The sequence below is a fragment of the Copadichromis virginalis genome, linkage group LG10 (genome assembly GCF_057382275.1).
Source record: "Copadichromis virginalis isolate Kocher_CV1m ecotype Utaka linkage group LG10, C_Virginalis_male_GT1.1, whole genome shotgun sequence".
Classification (NCBI taxonomy): Eukaryota; Metazoa; Chordata; class Actinopteri; order Cichliformes; family Cichlidae; genus Copadichromis; species Copadichromis virginalis.
The window spans coordinates 15,642,069-15,658,976 of record NC_140627.1 but is presented as its reverse complement, the minus strand read 5'-3'; the positions used below and the strand labels follow the sequence as shown (position 1 = coordinate 15,658,976).

Here is a 16,908-nt window from a genome sequence, read left to right as displayed (position 1 = left end):
TACCTAAAAATGAGTGGCTCATAAGCAGAGGAGGACAGTTAGCTGAGAAAATTTCCTCTGGCTCGAATGTGCAAACTATCAGCAGACATGGTAAATTAAACAGCAAACAGTTACTTGCATAATGCTAGAAGGCACATCGGTTGTTTCACATAATGCTAGAGGCTGTGCTAAAGTTTTGGGTAATACTAAACGCGAACGTTAGCAAATAGCATTTCTTAATTAAAAGGCGTCATTAAAATGGAAGAAAATACAGGAGGAAGAGAGCTAATTTTTCTTTGCTGTATTTTTTTTTAATATTATTTGTGTAGAATTATATGTGTAAGCGAAAATGTGTGAAGATGTGGAAAATACGTGTGTTATGAACATGAACGCATGCCTTTCTTTCTAGCTTTTTAAAGTGTGAGTTCAACTTCCTGAGACCAACTCAGGAAGTTGAAATGTAGCCTTAAATGTAGCTTTAGTGTGTGTGTGTGTGTGAGAGAGAGAGAGAGAGAGAGAGAGAGAGGAAGGGAGAGGGAGGTAAAGAGATTATGGAATGCTGTGATGTCATCAGCTCAGTCATACACACAAAGACGAGGTGGACCCACAGGCGCTGTGACTCCCTCAGCTCAGTTAGCATACTCTGCTGTGGAGCGGCTGTCTACATCCCACTGTGAGTACTTCAGCAAATTCTAACCTTCTCCTACAACTCCCTTTTTGTTTTGTAGCACTCATTTTCTCCACTTCACCCCCTCCCCCCTGTTTTCTTTGGTTTCCTTCTCTGCACCCTGCGGTGTGTTTAGCAGACACCAATCTGTATTCCACCAGTGTGATAGTTTTCAGTCTGAGACGAGCTTTCTTTCCCTCCAAGTGCTGCCTATGTGGTAGCCATTGTTTAACTACCCACTGTGACTGGAGGAGTCCATTTCAATCCTCTTGTTAGACAACCTGGCTCTCGCTGTCCAGTGCTATGACCCAGATTTTTATCCCTCATTACAACCAGACACTGGCCATGTTTTTTTACAAAAGGAAAAAGAGGAGGGGGCCGCTATCTTGTGAGAGTTTTAGAGAGAAACGAACATGGTTTTGGGGAGAGGAAGGAGCAGGGTGGGACACTGATGTCAGATGCAGTCCCATTCCTTTGGAATCTCCTCCCATTCTGGGTAGCAGACTTTCTGTAAAGTGTTGAAATTGGCTTTGGGCTCTTCCGTATTCATGCACGGAAGGACAAGACAACTGCTTTAAACAGATATTTCTAGGAAATAAGAAAAAAAGTTTCTTAAGAAAATATGTAAGACACTGCAGCTTTGAAAATCATGCAAGATGATCTTCACTGTGTGTTTTGTTTTTCTCATAGATTGTGCCAAAGATGACCTCCAAAGAAATCTGACATCTTGATGGGGAAACTGAGCACATTATAGAAAGGAAGCAGGATTTGTGTGTGTGTGTGTGAGAGAGAGTGTGTGTATGAGAGAGAGAGAAAGACAGTCTGTATGAGTGAGATAGTACAGCTTGTACAAAAGCATGTGTAGAAAGAGCAAGAACCTTAATTCATGACTTCAAGAGTGACTTTAGAGACAAATAAGAAGCTACAAAAGTCCTCTGCTGACATGAGACCATAAATCATCCTTACACACTGTGCACTACGAGAAGCAAGCTTCAACTGCTTGCCAAGTGGTACCAGGTTAACGTACCAACCATTTGGCCGCCAACATGCTGCAGCAGATCTTAAAGGACATGTACATTGACCCTGAGGTGCTGGAAGCCCTCAACGAAGAGCAGAAAAAGACACTGTTCCTGAAAATGCGGCAAGAGCAGGTGCGGCGCTGGAAAGAGCGGGAGGAGAAACTGGAGAGAGAGGGGGGCGACGCAGAGTCCAAGAGAGCAAAGCCAAGAAAAGGTAACCACACTGAGTAAAGACTCTTCATCAACAACCACAGCCGCCACCTCACCTTTTTTAACCTTCTCTCTTCCTGTTTATCTCAAACCTGAAGCTGCAGGGTGCAGCTTCAGGTTTTTCAGGCACTCCGACTGTCACGTTTTCACAAAGGTTCCACAGAAAACCATCTGTTCTCTTCTGAGCAAGCGCTTTCAGAGTCCTTGGAGTTGAGATATTTGCGTAGTGTGCTGAGAATTACCCGATAGAGCGTTACAAAGCTTGATAAGGGAACCACTGAAGCATGTGTACGTTGGCTGTGACAGAAATCCTAAGCTTCTGGAGTTTGCATGCTCCCAATTATCTGAACAGCTGTTTGTCAAAACATGAAGTGAGCATCAAAATAAGTTTTTTTGTTTTGTTTTGTTTTGGTTTTTTTTGTTTTTTTTGGGGGGGGGGGTTACAGCTTAGGTCCTAAACTATTGCAGATCTTTATTTAAAGATCTGTTATAATTGCACTTTTTATTAAATGCTTCACCCTCCACAAGGTGAAAATAGTTTGACCGTATGGTCTAATTTCCTTGTCTTCTGAGCCTCATTCACACAGACAGAAACTCTAAATTAGATCATTTTATTTCCAATTGAAACATTGCAATGTGAGGTCCCAGATGTTGCTCATATCTGGAATTCTGTGGTTGATGGCAAATAAATGTCAGAAGAAAACATCCACAGGACAGGAGGAGATGGCAAAATAACAGCCCTGTCGGGAAATTTACAAGTTAAACGAAGAGCACATGTGTTTATCAGAAGCTGACATAAGATATGATTACAAATACTGTCTTTTTCCTCATATTTGGTAAATTCTTTTGCTCAACCTAGGTGGTGAGAGTATGCATGGGAAAAACAAAACAAGCAGAAACTCAGGAAGCTGCAAGCCGGTCGTGAAACTGGTTTGGCAAAATCTTGCGTGTCTGCATTTTCTCTTGTACGTCTTTTGTATTAAGGACTTCTGGAAGAAGGGCGTTGCGTAACGACGCGAACATAACAAATTGTTCTATCACCTTAATCCAAACATCAGAGGCAAAGTTAATTTATTTGGATGAGTGCAGCAGTTACTTAAACTACAATGATATCACAGCATGACTTAAAGCCAGTTGATGATTGACACAGTGATGTGTTTTGTCTGGTCTTGGTTAATCAAAGCACTTTCTATCAACTGTGGTACAGAGCGAGAGAACAATGCACTGTGTCTTAATGACCAGTGCAGTCATCTCTAGGAGGCTGTAGGTTGAGAACACATGGTTACAACTCTTCTCCACAAACATGGCTTTTTTTTTCTTTTTCTGTCTTGCGTGTAGAGGAAATGGTGGATAATTGATGTAAAAATGTAAAAATAGGACATGAGTCAAGACTCAGGCCTTTAAACAATTAGCAGAGTCTGAAATGGGAAGTTGGCAGGAAATGTATGTGTTTGAAAAAGAAATGGAGACTTTGATTTTTATCTGGATGGTCTTGTGGGAGAGCTGAAATGCCAAATGGGTTTTTAGCCACAAAATGAAGCTCATATCCCACTCAGCAGTTGCTCCTGCACTTTTGTGTTTTCCATTAGTTTTTGTTTTTCTTTAGTTTTCCGGTTTTGCCTGTCGATTCAGGTTAGTTTTGGTTAGTTTTCCAGTGCAGGATGTGCTTGTTTTGATTTTGTTGTTGTCGCAGGTCTAATTCGGTTTGGTGGCACTTTTGAAATGTCTTATTGTGACAAGGAGCGCACTTGTCAGACTGGAGGATTAAAGAAGCTCACAGAAGTACATTAACACAATACAACAACACAAACACATGACTCACAGTCACATATAAATCCTAGTCCAAAATAATACACACGCAGCAGTGCCTTATTGGGCTGTTTGTTCTGACGTCAGACTGAGAGAGACTAAAACTAAAGACATTGCTATTTTTTTTACTTTTCTAAGTACAATTTTGTTTCTGGAAGTACTTTTTTGGTTACCACAAGGTTGTCCTCGTGGTAATGAGTGTTTATGTGCTGACTTTGACTTTATGCTGCCCTGTTTCTGTGCCTTTGTTTATGTTGTTCTTAGACTGCTGACATTTACACGAGGCGGGAAAAACTGATTAGAATCAATGATCTTGTTCTTCAGCAACAGATTGTTATTTCAAATACAGATATATTCTGTTTATAAGAAAGTGCAACACATTCTTGGTGAGGACAGTGGAAATGCCTCTTGTACATTCTGTCCATAAAATGTAGCATCCTTGTACTCAGATGACAGGGTTCATGTCATGTGCGTCTGACAATTGTTTTGTGGCTTTTGCTGTCAGTTTTTTGTTGGAAATGTGTTTAGAGGTATGTTCTGACGGTTGCGTCATGCTGGTATGCCTCGCAGGAATGTGATCCACAGGGTTGGCTGGCAAAACCAGTTCACTATGAAAGTAACTTCTCAGTGCTCCAAACATAGTTACAAGGATGTGACATATGGACCGATGACAAATTAAAGGAAAAACCCAACTCTTGACGTGTACTTAAATCCAGTGTCTTTGTTTTCTTGGTTGGCTCACTGTGGGTCCATGTTTTCCCCTTACACAGATGGGTGACTGCAAATCAATACAAAGTTGTTTTGAGTGGTCACATTTAGCCTGTGACGAATATCATTTATATTCTGATAGCAGTCTCGACCCCAGGATAACAAGACAGCCCCAGGGCATAAAGGATCAGTGAGTGGGTTGATGAGTGTGAGAATAATGTGCGTTTCAGTTCAGCTTTAGTTATATAACACCAGTTCACAAACAAGTCTTGTATTGTCATTTAGACAATATTAGAGGGAAAGAGAGGGCCTAATATGAGACTATCCACTATGAACTATGGTGGGGAAGAAGAACCATCTTAACAGGAAGAGACCTCCAGCAGAACCAGGCTCTATGAACTATGAGGTCTTTAAGAAGGCAACCTGAATTTTATAATGTTGCCTAAAGAGCTCATGTACAGGATGAAAAGCATCAGTTCTAAAACAAGTGTAAGTGTTTGCAGCTTAATAACCTTTTATCGTGTGAGAAAGACTTGTCATTTACACACACACACACACACACACACACACACACACACACACAGACAAATATGTATCTCCATCTAAGTAAGCGCTACAAGTCTGTTAAATGTTGTGATCACTGCAATAACAGAGAGCTGCAGTAAAATCAGTGAAGACAAAGCGATAAGTCAGAAGCCGCGAGATAATCACAGGTAACTTTTACTAGTGATCTTTTAAGTGAGCCGCGTTACCATACAACACAATCACGTATATTTAGACTTTTTTTTTTTTTCTTTCAGGCGTATATTATATTTGGTTGGAAGCCGCGGACCCCATCTAGAAAGCAAAACAGCAGAGTGAATATAATAAATGAATAAATAAATGAATAAATCATCATTTATAAATCTATAAATTATTCTCCTTGTGGCCTTAGACCACAAGGAGAATCACCAAGACTGGACTGTGATTTAGAATGTCTTTAACCAGCACTACAAGTTGTTATGTGAGGGTCAAAGTATGCTTATGTTGATCACTAGTTATCAATGTTAATAAAACATTTCAGAGTAATCGTTTGAAAAATCAGGGGTGGGCCTTCTAAATAGTCTATTCAATATTTCATCATTTATTCTGTTGTGTTGTTTTGATATAGCCTTATAAGATTTGTAGGCATATCCCACATTTTCATTTTTTTTTTTTTTTGACAGGTTCACTGAGGGAAATTCAAAAGCACTTTCAGTTTTGTTTCAGTAGCTAGTTGACTTGTAATGTTTAAGTGTGTTCGTGTTTTTAACAGCCAACAATAAGAGTGTCAGCTGGCAGCTCGGCCGGGATGGGGACGTGGCGGTTGTTGTGATTGGGGAGGTGGATGAGCTGAGCTCCAAATTAATCTGCTCAGGATTTGGAGAGAAGAAGACTCCAAGCCTGCAGAACAACACGAGGTAATACACATTTGTAATACAAAACAGACAGTGATGTTTTTTTTTTTTTTTAAATAATTAAGAATAAAGGCAGAGAAAAACGTGTAACAGAAGAATCAGTGTTTCAGTTTTTTGTTTTTCTTTTTTTGTGTGCATGTGTTGCTAACAGACTGTCATTTAAGATTTGGTTGGGTTTTATACGTGACACATTCTGTTTATGTTTTCCAGCCATCAAACTATACTGAAGGACAGAAAAAACACGGAACCTGTCAAGACTGAGAGAGAGAACCTCCTTTCTAAAACGCAACCCGACGTCTCCCTGAATCTAAAGGTGTGTGTAGCTCTCTGTGATCCTTAAAAATCAAATCATTTTGGTTGGAGAAAAAAAAAGTCATAATTATTTTTTAATATTAAACACTGCTATCGCCTCTTGATTTAAATAAAAACATACACCTAATAAATATGTTAAAGTTGATCAAAACATCGTGTATAATAAAAATGACTGAGATGGAGTGGGCTTTCAGATCGACATAAAATGAAGTTTCACGGTGCTCTTTATCTTTTATCCATTCAACTCAATATTTCCATCTCAATCTCAACACTGTGGTGGAGTCATTTTCACTTCTCATACCCGCAGAGCAGTTTGTGGAAACTTTCCATTAGGTTCTTGAGCATAGCTGGTGAAAATCAATCGCTGCCCTGTTTCTGTGTCAAAATAATGTGCTGATGATTTCTGACCTGGTGATATTTTAGGTGTGTGTGTATGTGCACAGCAGTGTATTAGTTTTGGTGTGTGTGTGTGTGTGTGTGTGTGTGTTGGGGGTGCTGGTGGGTGCCTCCTTTTTTTTTTTTTTTTTTCCTTTTTCCATGCTATCTCAAAAAGAGATTTGCTGTGTTGTCATGGCAACCATGCACACACTGAGCCACAGCGAGCCAGCGTACACAGTCTCATCTGGCCTGACCATGATGTTTCTCTAAAGCTAAAGCTGCTTGCTGCTCATTCAGTGGAAATAAGAGCCCATCATTGTTTTTCCTGCAGAAACAAAACCACCGCACAGATGTTTTTTTTCTTAAAAGCAACTTTTAATTTGAAATATATTCACACAATTAAGTATTTTATCTCATCTCTATTTCTTAAACTCCTTTAAGTATAGATTTAAGAGCTTATTCCAAGCACTGAGCTCTAAAAGTTGAGGAAGATGACGAGTCGCCATCAGCACTAACTGTGTCTCTTTCTCTCCCAGCAGGGGAAAAGTGAGGAGGCGAGCACTTTACTCCCTCTGCCGGTGAGTTGGAGTAACTGCCTGCACTAACAGAGCTGTGTGCTCTCACACTGCATCATGGCCTAGATCACTCATGTAATGTCTTTGTTAAACCCACAGGTGTCAGTGAGCGAGCATTCACCGCCTACAGCAACTGCAAAGGTATCTGTGAATTAAAGTCATTGCAGGTGTTTTGATCTCATTCTAGCTTTTTGAAATATTTTTAAGAAAGGAAATGTTTGCATACCTGTGCAGAAAAACACTTTAAAAGACATGTTTCAGCAAGGTGCTGTATACGATGTGCAGTAAAATCTCTAGCTCTTTGAAGCACAACCACCACAGAGTGCCTATATGACTTTTTGTGGCAGTCCTACCCTCTGAGTCACAGGAAATGGTGGTTGGGGCCAGCTGTCCCCTCGCTCCCAGCCTCTCTGCAGATCATCTTTCTCCCAGCATTCTCCTTCTCTGTGCTCCCGCTTGTCTAAGCTGCCGCACCCCTCACAGTTCTCTCTCCGGGGAACAGCTGAACTGTCCTGTCCTCCCACTAGCTCCATCGCCGCTCCAGCCTTGTGTCGTCTGGGGAGTAGGCTTGCTATATCCCCTTGCTTTCTTCTGCGTTTATGTGCATACAAGTGTGTGTGTGTGTGTGTGTGTGTGTGTGTGTGTGTGTGTGTGTGTGTGTGCAGGTGACACGCTTTGCAAGAACAGCTGAATCACAGAGACAAGGCAGGATTTCTGGACTGCCCTAGAACAGATGGTTGATGAACTTGATCAGGGAATTAAAACGCCAGAGATAGAGAATGCGTCAGTCGCAGATGGATGGGATTGTGGGATAGTCTCCTGAGGTTTGGGCGCGTGAGCTCTCCTCTGTTCCATTTTTTTTCTTCTTCTTTTTTCCCCTCCTCTTTGCCACAGACAGAAATTTCTCTCCCTCACATCTTATATCCATACCAGCCTCTCTCCATTACAGGCCCCAGCACATCTTTGGCCCACCCCATGTGCACATGGCAAGAAAGCATTCACACCTTAGGAGGTTTGGCAAGTGTGACAGCCAAGAATTCACAGCATAAGCCTTTCTTTATAGGATTCATAATTTGGTTGAATGCCTTGTTTATAGATTGAATGATTTGTTCCTGGAGGAGAAAGGAAACGGGGGCGCTTTGGTGATGTGGCTGTTGCTAACGCCGCTGCAGCTTTTCTCCAGTTGATTTAGAGAGCGAAGGAGTCATCGTGAGGGAGGAGGAGAGAGTGAGATTGTTGATTAAGAAGGCGTAAGATCAGGAGGCAAGATTAGCAAGGCTGCTTGATTTTCAAGTCACCTTATAATTTTCTCTCCAAACATCCTTAAACTCTTAATCAGTGGTCATAGTTCTGCGTGTTTCATTCCGGCACCATGTTGTCACTGGAGGATTCTAATTTAGTGAATCATTTATCCAATGATTTAATCAAACATGACAGTAATTCCACTGTATGTGAATTAGCTGTCAACACCGATCGCACTCCCCGCTTCTCTTTTGTCACTCCTCACTCTGCAGCTCGAGTTGAAGTCAGCCAATGCAACCGAGGAGAAGTCAGTTCCCCAGCCCTCCATCTGCTCCAGGCCTCCCACGAGAGCTAACGCTGTCAAGACGAGACCGGCTTCTGCAAATGCAGCACCAGACTATGTCAACACGAGACCTGGCCTCACAAATCTGAGGCTGGCTACCGCCGTGCCATACTCTTCTCCCGGCAGCGCTGTCAAAATAGACTCTGGCATGACGTCATCAACCAAAGGGAGCCTGCAGTCAAAAGAACCCCAGAAGCCACAGGAGTCACCGGGTGGTAAAGGTGAGTGAATTTAACTCAGAGTTAAAAGTACATGACACATCTAAGGTTGGAGTGAATTGATGACATGGTATTGTTTTAACCCCTGTGATGTACTGGGAAAACTGTATGGTGTGCCATCCATCTTTCACAGTATCAGGTGGGAGGGGCTTGTACCCCTTCTACCTTTTTATTTTCTCGGTTTTCCTGTAATCCAATAAGCAAAAGCAACCATACTGATTATGATCAGTGTCACCGTGGATAAACTAATCTAGATTCGTGGGAAGTCCATGATTCTTATTTCTGGCTAAGTTTCATTTGTTGCGGAAAGCCTGGACTCCAGTTTTAAACATATGGGTTTAAAATTGAGTTCACAACATGGTTACTGCCTTACGTGACAATCACCACCGCTCTCTGAGCCAGCCGCAGCTTTTTCTCTAAGAGTAATAATAGCTTTGGAGAGCTGAGCAGAACCAGTCTGAACAAAGTTCATACTAGATAAATTTCTCTGTGCTGCAGCAAGGAAGAAGGATTTATTTCCTGAAACCCAATGTGCTCGCCAAATAGTGCCTCAGCCCCCTGGAATCTTTATGGACTGGCAGAGTAAAAGAGGCCTGCCTAGAGGGGAAAAAAAGCAGGGGAAAACGTACGCGACTGGGATTTGTCCCCTTGTAACATGTTGCTCGTGCACACCTGCTCTTTTGATAGCTTCTCTATTGTGATCAGTTTCTGTCAACAATTAATTTGTCAACAGCCGTGGCAATGCAGTCGACATTTGGTGGGACCAAATCTGCTGGATTTGAGGGTCCAATTCCCCCTCCCCCCCCCAAAAAAAAAATCTAAATGTGAAAACCAATTTCCTGATGGAAATTGGTGGCCAGCAGGGGTGTTTGCTCTGCTCTTCTCTCCTCTCATTTTTTTGCCTCTCATTCCATCCTCTCTCCAGATCCTTTATTCTCCAGTCTTTTCTTCAGAGCGTCGTGCTAAGTTTGTGAGCAAATACAAAAAAGAAGAAAAAAATTTTTTTTTTGACCTTGATGAAAAATATCATGAAGTCAAGGAAAAATGTGAAGGAGAATTATCTGCCAGCAGTAAAACTAAAATATTAGTTCCCTAGAATGACTACTTAAAACTCAACTTGTTCTTCTGTGTTATTTCATGGAGGCAACATAAATGTGGATAAAAGTGTAAACATATGCCTTTGTTAAGTGGTAATTTAGTAATAACAAAGGATACCAGTCAAAAAATTAAAACAAAAGGTTTTGTAAATAATGCCCTATCTATCTTTCTGTGTCAATCTTGGCAAAGGTTGTTCTTCAAAGCTGCATTACTGTGCAAAAGTCTCGAGTCACTCGTCATTTCTTTATATTTTTCTAGGAAAAAGGGAAATGGGTTCAGCAAATTATTAAAATTCATCATTCAAATAAAAGCCTTGAAAGACCTCCAGAAAGCATGGAGAAGTCTGGCTTGTTGCAACCAAAATGGAACGAAATAAGGTGTGAAACGAGACTTTTGTACAGTATTGTGTATATTATATTAATTTTGTTTCAATTTGGGCTGAGATGAGGTCTTCCTGTTAGGGTAATGTATCAGTGTTTTTGTTTCTCTTTTATGGGTCTGCTCCTCCTTTCCTTTTGTGCCAGTGTTAAATAAAATGGGGAGTTTTTTTTTTTATGTTGTAGAGATGAACCAACTTCTTGTTTGAATCTTTCTCGAGTTATCGTTGTAATATCTAATATACCTGTTGGAAGCTCATGTACCACACAGTGACCCAGTTAAGTATAAAAATGGTCATTGTAAGGGTGAAGTTAGCACCATCCAGTGGAAATCAGTGATACTGTAGGGAAAGAAAAGTCCAGTTGAGCAGAAAATCTCATCTCCATAAAGGTCCCTCTGCTGGAAATATGCTCTCCCTACACCACACGCTCACTGCAACATGAACTTGAAGGCTGGCTTCCTCCAGAACCATTTTTTTTAAATTTGGAAGAAACAAAGAAACCTAAATAAAATCACATTTTTCCTTTCAACGGTGATTGCAGCAGTTTTATTGGGTCAACTTAAGTTTATACCAGGCAGATGTCGACAGAGTCAGTTTCCTTTAGAAAGCCATACAACAAAACCAAGTTCCTAGCACCTTAACAGGAACTTCCTCATAGCTGTGTGACTGTCTATTGGTTTAGCCACATGTTTTTAGCATTTTATATAAAATGGGTGGGGGGAACAATCCTGAAAATATTTCCTGCCCCCCGCCCCTTTTTTTTCTGATTATTGTAAACATTCAAGATCATTACAGATTTTTGGCGGTCAAACCCACACACTCGTGAGAATGTCGCAAAAAGACAAAGTGTGTTGTTGTTTTGTTTTTTGTTTTTCTTGTTTGTTTTTAGTTAAATGTGGATCTGGCTGCAAAGATGTATTGTAGAAGTTTGGTGGCATGTGTGTCTTCACCCACTTTGGTGGTTAGATTAGTGGCTACATCTATGCTCCCTGGGCGCTAGCACGACAGTGAATAAGAGCAAAATGTAGAGGGAAGAAAGGGAAAGGAAACCCAAAAGAACAGCTGGTGTGGTGGGAGTTGAGGTGGGTTGAACACAGTGCTGAATAAATGTGTTCGACTCCGGAGCAAAAATACTGACACAGTGTCTGTCCTTGACAATGGCAGGAAGCTTGTTCCAACAGGAGGAGGAGGCCAACAAAGATGAGGCTCATGCCTCAGCTGTTTTCATTTGAATGCGGGTAATGACAAGGGTTCATGCATCCTGAGCAGTTACCGTGGCTCACGCCTCGCTTTCCCAAAGAATAACTAACTTTGTATTAGTGACAGTATAAATTTGGATTTACAGCTACAACGAGGAACATAAAACTCTGAAATCTAACACTGGAGCATTCATGCTGTAAATGTTTTACACAGGTAGACTGGATGTCATGACAAGCCAGTATGGTTTAGGCTAACCCAGGAGGATAAGACGAAATCCAATTTAAAAGTCTCAGGTTCTGGATATTGACAGGATGCCGTTATCCCATCTTTGATAAATTTTAAATGGCTTAAAAAGATTAAAGGTTTTACATTCGTCAGGTAAGAGGTTGGGTAAGAACAAGAGTATCCAAGTCCGTGTATCTCGACAAAAGCAAAAGAAAGTCTTGCTATACATGGATCGAGTTCCTGGATCCAAGAGGATATGAACGCAGATCAGTTTGTGATATTTTCTTGAAAACAATAAGACATTAACCCCCCCCCCCATATTTCAATTAAATACCTATCTGTGAAGATGTGGCATGAAATTTTGGGCCAAGTCCCACCTCTGCTAAAATGTTTGAGTAATCCTCCTAATAAACAGAGAAACAATGAAACCAAACCAACCACAAAACCTTCTTGGCAGAAATTGTGAGTGAACAAATAAAATGGCAATTAAACCCTGGTATTTTTCACAGTGTTGATGTATTTATAACAAATAATCTGGTAATTAATGTTGGTGAGAAAAATCCATATTTCTCACCAGTTTTCTCTTCAGTTTCTTTTGGCAGGAAACAGACTTTTTTGGAAACAAACAGGTGTAACATCTGCGTGGAGAAAAACAAAATCAGTTCATGCTTGAAAACGTAAACACTGAAAGCCTGTAAATCTGAAAATGAGTCTTACTGTTAACTGGGACTCTGCACAAAAAGTGAAACCTGTGTTGCCTCACAGAAAGAGGTTCCTGGGTTTGGACCTGTCCTTCTGTGTGGAGCTTCACCCTGTGATCGCGTGGGTTTTCTCCTCTTTTGGCAGCAAAAATAAATCCTGAATCTTGAGATTTTTATTTCTTAGTTAAAGTTATAGAAACTGTTAACACTCCAGATAATGAAGGTAGGATGGCAGAGCCGGTGCAAGAAATAAACCTATATATGTTGAGACAGTCCATATGATTTGAGGATGGTTTCAAGAACATCAAAGTCTTCTGCAGCTAATACATGCACGCGTGTTTTTGTGTTTATAACTCTTCCCTGTGTCTCCGTCCGCTCTCCTCTGACTTCACCTTCAGAGGGAAGGACACACATTCCAGCGCTGCTTTCCGACTCTAGCCCTGGGCGACGCTCAGCCAGAGCTGATAAGTGACAGGGGCCCCAGCCCCCATGCAGGAGCTTGCCCCAACGCTTACACACACACACACACACACACACACACACACACACACACACACACACACACACACACACACACACACACACACACACACAACAAGCGCACCTACACCTCTCCTCCTCCCCACGCTTCAGTCCACAGACGTGCTGCTGGGGAATTCTGCCCTCTGCCCCACTTCTGCCCCCCACCTCCCACCCAAGTCCTCCACCCTCGCACCCCTCCTCTTTCTCTGCGAGACATGTGGACGTCTTTAAAGAGATAGATTAGTCTTTAATTTTTGTGCTAGCCTGATCATTGACACTTCTTCCCGCCCCTCTTCTTTGTCCTCTCTGTACATTTACGAGCTGCCCCGGGACGTGATGGGTGGCATCTTGAATGCTCGATTGGGAGATTAATCAATCTCAACAAGCAATTCGTTGCAGAGGTTCTCTTTAATTTAAATAGGTGTTTTCGCAGGTAGCTTTAATGACTTGTTTCGGCGGACAGACAGAGCTCGGGGTGCAGCTGCTGAGGAGAGTTTCATTTAGTCCCTGCCCATACACCAATCCTCCCTCTCCTGCTCTTTCTTTCTATCTCTCTGTCTCTATTAAGCATTCCACTCCAGACCTGCAGGAAGGCTCTGAGCTCAAAAAACTCTCTGGCCATGAGTGTGTGTGCGTGCCCGCGTCTGTGTCTGTGTGCATCTGTGTGTGTTCGGTGCGTGCCTGAATGTGTGTCAGCCTCAATTGCTGGAGCCTATCCAAGGTTTCCGTGGTGACCACACAACACAACGAGACAATCAGAGGCAAGCCCACGAAACGCAGCGAGAGGACATTAACACAGGAACTATGGGTCAGGGGGCAGAGGAAGGCAGGGCAAAAGGAAGGTAGAGGGGAGGTGTTGGAGCCACGGGGAGAGGTGCACGAGAGAATGAGAAAGAGGAGCGAAAGCAGAGTAAACAGCAATAAACAATAACACAACCTTAAAGGCTACTTTAGGTCTCTCCCTTTCATGCCTGCAAGACATCAAGAGCTTTAAAGGTTTCCCGGCCTCAGGAGTGCCCATGTGGTTTTGGCTGTACCTCACCTCTTTGTGTGTGACTGTGCGTGTGTGCACACTATGCCGTGGCGTTAGTCAGCGTTGGCTGCATGCGTGACTGAATCCATGTGCAGTGGGTGGGGGGGTCTGAATCCGTGTTTATGTGTGCGAGAGCATGCACGGACCCGAACGTAACGTGAGAATGTGCATGTCTTTTGAAATTCAGCTGTTAGAAACTCTGTACACGCCTGTGTGTGTTTTCACTCTATTTTCTGCGTGTGCGCACGTTTGTGTGTGTGTGTGTGTGTGTCTGTAGTCACGCACACGGGTGCTCTCACATATCTCTGTCCCCCGGGGATGACGCTAAAAATATGTGGCTCCTCAAGCCTTCTGGTGTCTGAGCAGCGTCTGTCTGCTCTCCATTCCCGTCCCTGCGGCCCTCCCTCCCCTTCGTTCGTTACTCCTGTTCCCTCCATTCCTCCCTCAATTACACCCTCTTCCAAACACAGTACCTCGGCAACACACACGCACGCACACAAAAGCACAAACTACACCCAGCTGTGTCCCTGCTACACTTCCACTGAGGATGACCTCTGCTCAGCCGTAGCGGGATAAAAGAAAGCGAATGAAAGGGAGAAAAAAAGGCAGAAAAGGGTGAAGAGCAAGCTAACATGGCATTGCGGGAAGGGTAGTGGTTGATTCCTGCTTGCCCAACAGCTACTGAACATAAAATCCTAAATAAGTGATTTGCAAAGCATTTAAGCTCCTATATCTAATTGAAAACTGAAGACGCACACAAACATCCCTATATATATATACATATATATATATATATATATATATATATATATATATATATATATATCTCTTGATACCTGGAACATGTGACATGTTTACCACCATGTTGCATCATCTCTCCTTTAACAAAGCTTTGTAAGCATTAGGGAACTAAAGAGATCGTGTTGCTGTGGTTTTAAAGGCAAAACGTAAACTGTTGTGTGTTGTTTTCTTTTTCTTCCAGATATCCGCGAATCAGAAAAGCTTCAAAAGGCTAGCTCAGAGGAGCCTTGGACGTCAGGGAGTGCACCAGTCTGCGCAGGGCGTGGCCGCGTGGCTCAGCTGATGAAAACCTTCAGTGTCGATCGCGCTACAAACCCTGCACAGACCCCTTCCCGTGGGATTAAGCCACCCCTTCCCACAAAACCTAGCCACTTGCGTCAAACGAGCACACCTACTGTCAGGTAATCCGTACACTGGTGAACAGGCACCCACCCAAGCTTCATGCATCTCTGTGATTCAGATCACCTACTGTGATGCCTCATTCAGAGGCTTAATGGGATGGACTCCAAAGGTGGTTTAGAAGTGGTAACGTTTGCATTGTTGCTGTCACTCTGAATGCACAGTGATGGAAATGCTTGAATGTAATGGTTTTCTTTTATTGTTATTATTATTTTTGATGCTGCAGTACTGTAAACACTCTTTAAGTCAAAAGAATTCCAAAGAAGTGGATTGCATTTGAAAGTTTTTAAACATTTTTGCCAGGAAAATGATGGCGCACATATTTTCAAATGAATTTACTTGTTACTGATGCTTTTCACTTCATACAAGCATGAAAAAATGTGCTATTTTTCTAAAACACAGTTTTTACCCTAATTCACAAAGTCCGCGCACACGATATTTACTGACACGTTGCCTTTTCTTTTGATTGCTTATAAGACAGTTTACATTCGCTGGTGTGCACACATGCCTGGTTCTGTTTTTCCTCCTTATTTCTGTCTTCTTGAACAAAAGAATGGGCATGGGGGGGCATGAGGGTGTGAAAGAAGGCACAGTAGAGGCCTCCTTTATCTTGCTGTCTCCTCCCTGGGAATAGTGTAGAGTTGTTTATTTGTGATAATGCAATGTATGTCTCCCTCTGCCACCTGGCAGGAGGCTCACTGCGACCTGTTGTGGACCAATGACAGTGCCAAATGCACTCATCTGTCACTCCCAGTGGATCAAATCCTGGCAAGTTAGACAGTTGCTGCCAAATAATCCAGCGTTTCTTGTTTTTGAGCTGTGTGACTGTACTTTTTGCTTATTGTTTTTTTGGTTTGTTTTTTAAATTTTTCTATATGAGGAGTGAGATTTTGTGATGGGATATTTAACATTACAGCAATGTTCACTTATAAAATGAGGGACATTTTTTTTTTCTCTTTTTTGATGTCAAGGTTTTGTGGTACAGTCAATGAAACAATAAAACTGCATAACTTGTATACCCGAGTCTTTTAAAGTTTGTGTGTGTGTGTGCTTACTCTCTTAAAAAAACCCTCTCACTCTGTCTCTATTTATTCTGTCTGGCAATCCTTCAGCTAATTTGCTGACTTAGCCTCTGAGAGCAACAGCCAATTTTTCGGGGTTCTGATGTAGCCACCAGATATTCAAGCCAAGAATGTTGTCCATTAGTCACTGTTTGCAAAGATAAAAAAACAAAAAACAAAAAAAACAACCACTTTTAATGAAAGTTTGTGTTCAGTCTCTTTTTGATGTAAGCTTTTCTTTTTAAATCTGCTCCAATGTGATTGGTCAGTTGAACTTGAACTAGAAACTAGCTACAACAGGTAACCAGTCAGCTCAAGAAGCAAATAATCTTGTCCCTTTCCTACCAATTCTGAACTACCGGATAATTCTGTTCATAGAATTTATAGTTTAGCTAACTTTCATCACTGTAATCCCAATAAAAAAGAAATTAAAAAATGTTTTATGTGGCGTTCAGAGGGCAAAACATTTGAAATAATTTGATTATTTACTGTAAAAAAAAAAATTTAAAAAAAATTCTGTAACATGTAGGTTGCAGCTGGTGAACTGAGAATATCTGCCTCTTTTAGATGTCCAGCCTCAGCAAATATACTTG

General features: G+C 41.8%; 1 protein-coding gene across 2 annotated transcripts; it reads left to right on the top strand.

The window, feature by feature from the left end:
- Positions 1 to 471: 471 nt before the first annotated feature.
- LOC146700104 (uncharacterized) lies at positions 472 to 16,270 on the top strand. 2 transcript variants are annotated; one of them, XM_085470166.1, is made up of 8 exons: positions 472 to 652; positions 1,337 to 1,879; positions 5,687 to 5,831; positions 6,039 to 6,141; positions 7,058 to 7,096; positions 7,193 to 7,234; positions 8,608 to 8,899; positions 15,037 to 16,270. In XM_085470166.1, exons 2-8 carry the CDS (start codon positions 1,693 to 1,695, stop codon positions 15,258 to 15,260), a joined length of 1,032 nt encoding a protein of 343 aa, XP_085326292.1. In that variant the 5' UTR covers positions 472 to 652; positions 1,337 to 1,692; the 3' UTR covers positions 15,261 to 16,270. The 2 variants fall into 2 exon arrangements, with proteins under 2 accessions (XP_085326292.1, XP_085326291.1); XM_085470165.1 differs by having other exon boundaries at positions 473 to 652; positions 7,055 to 7,096.
- The last annotated feature ends 638 nt before the right edge of the window (positions 16,271 to 16,908 follow it).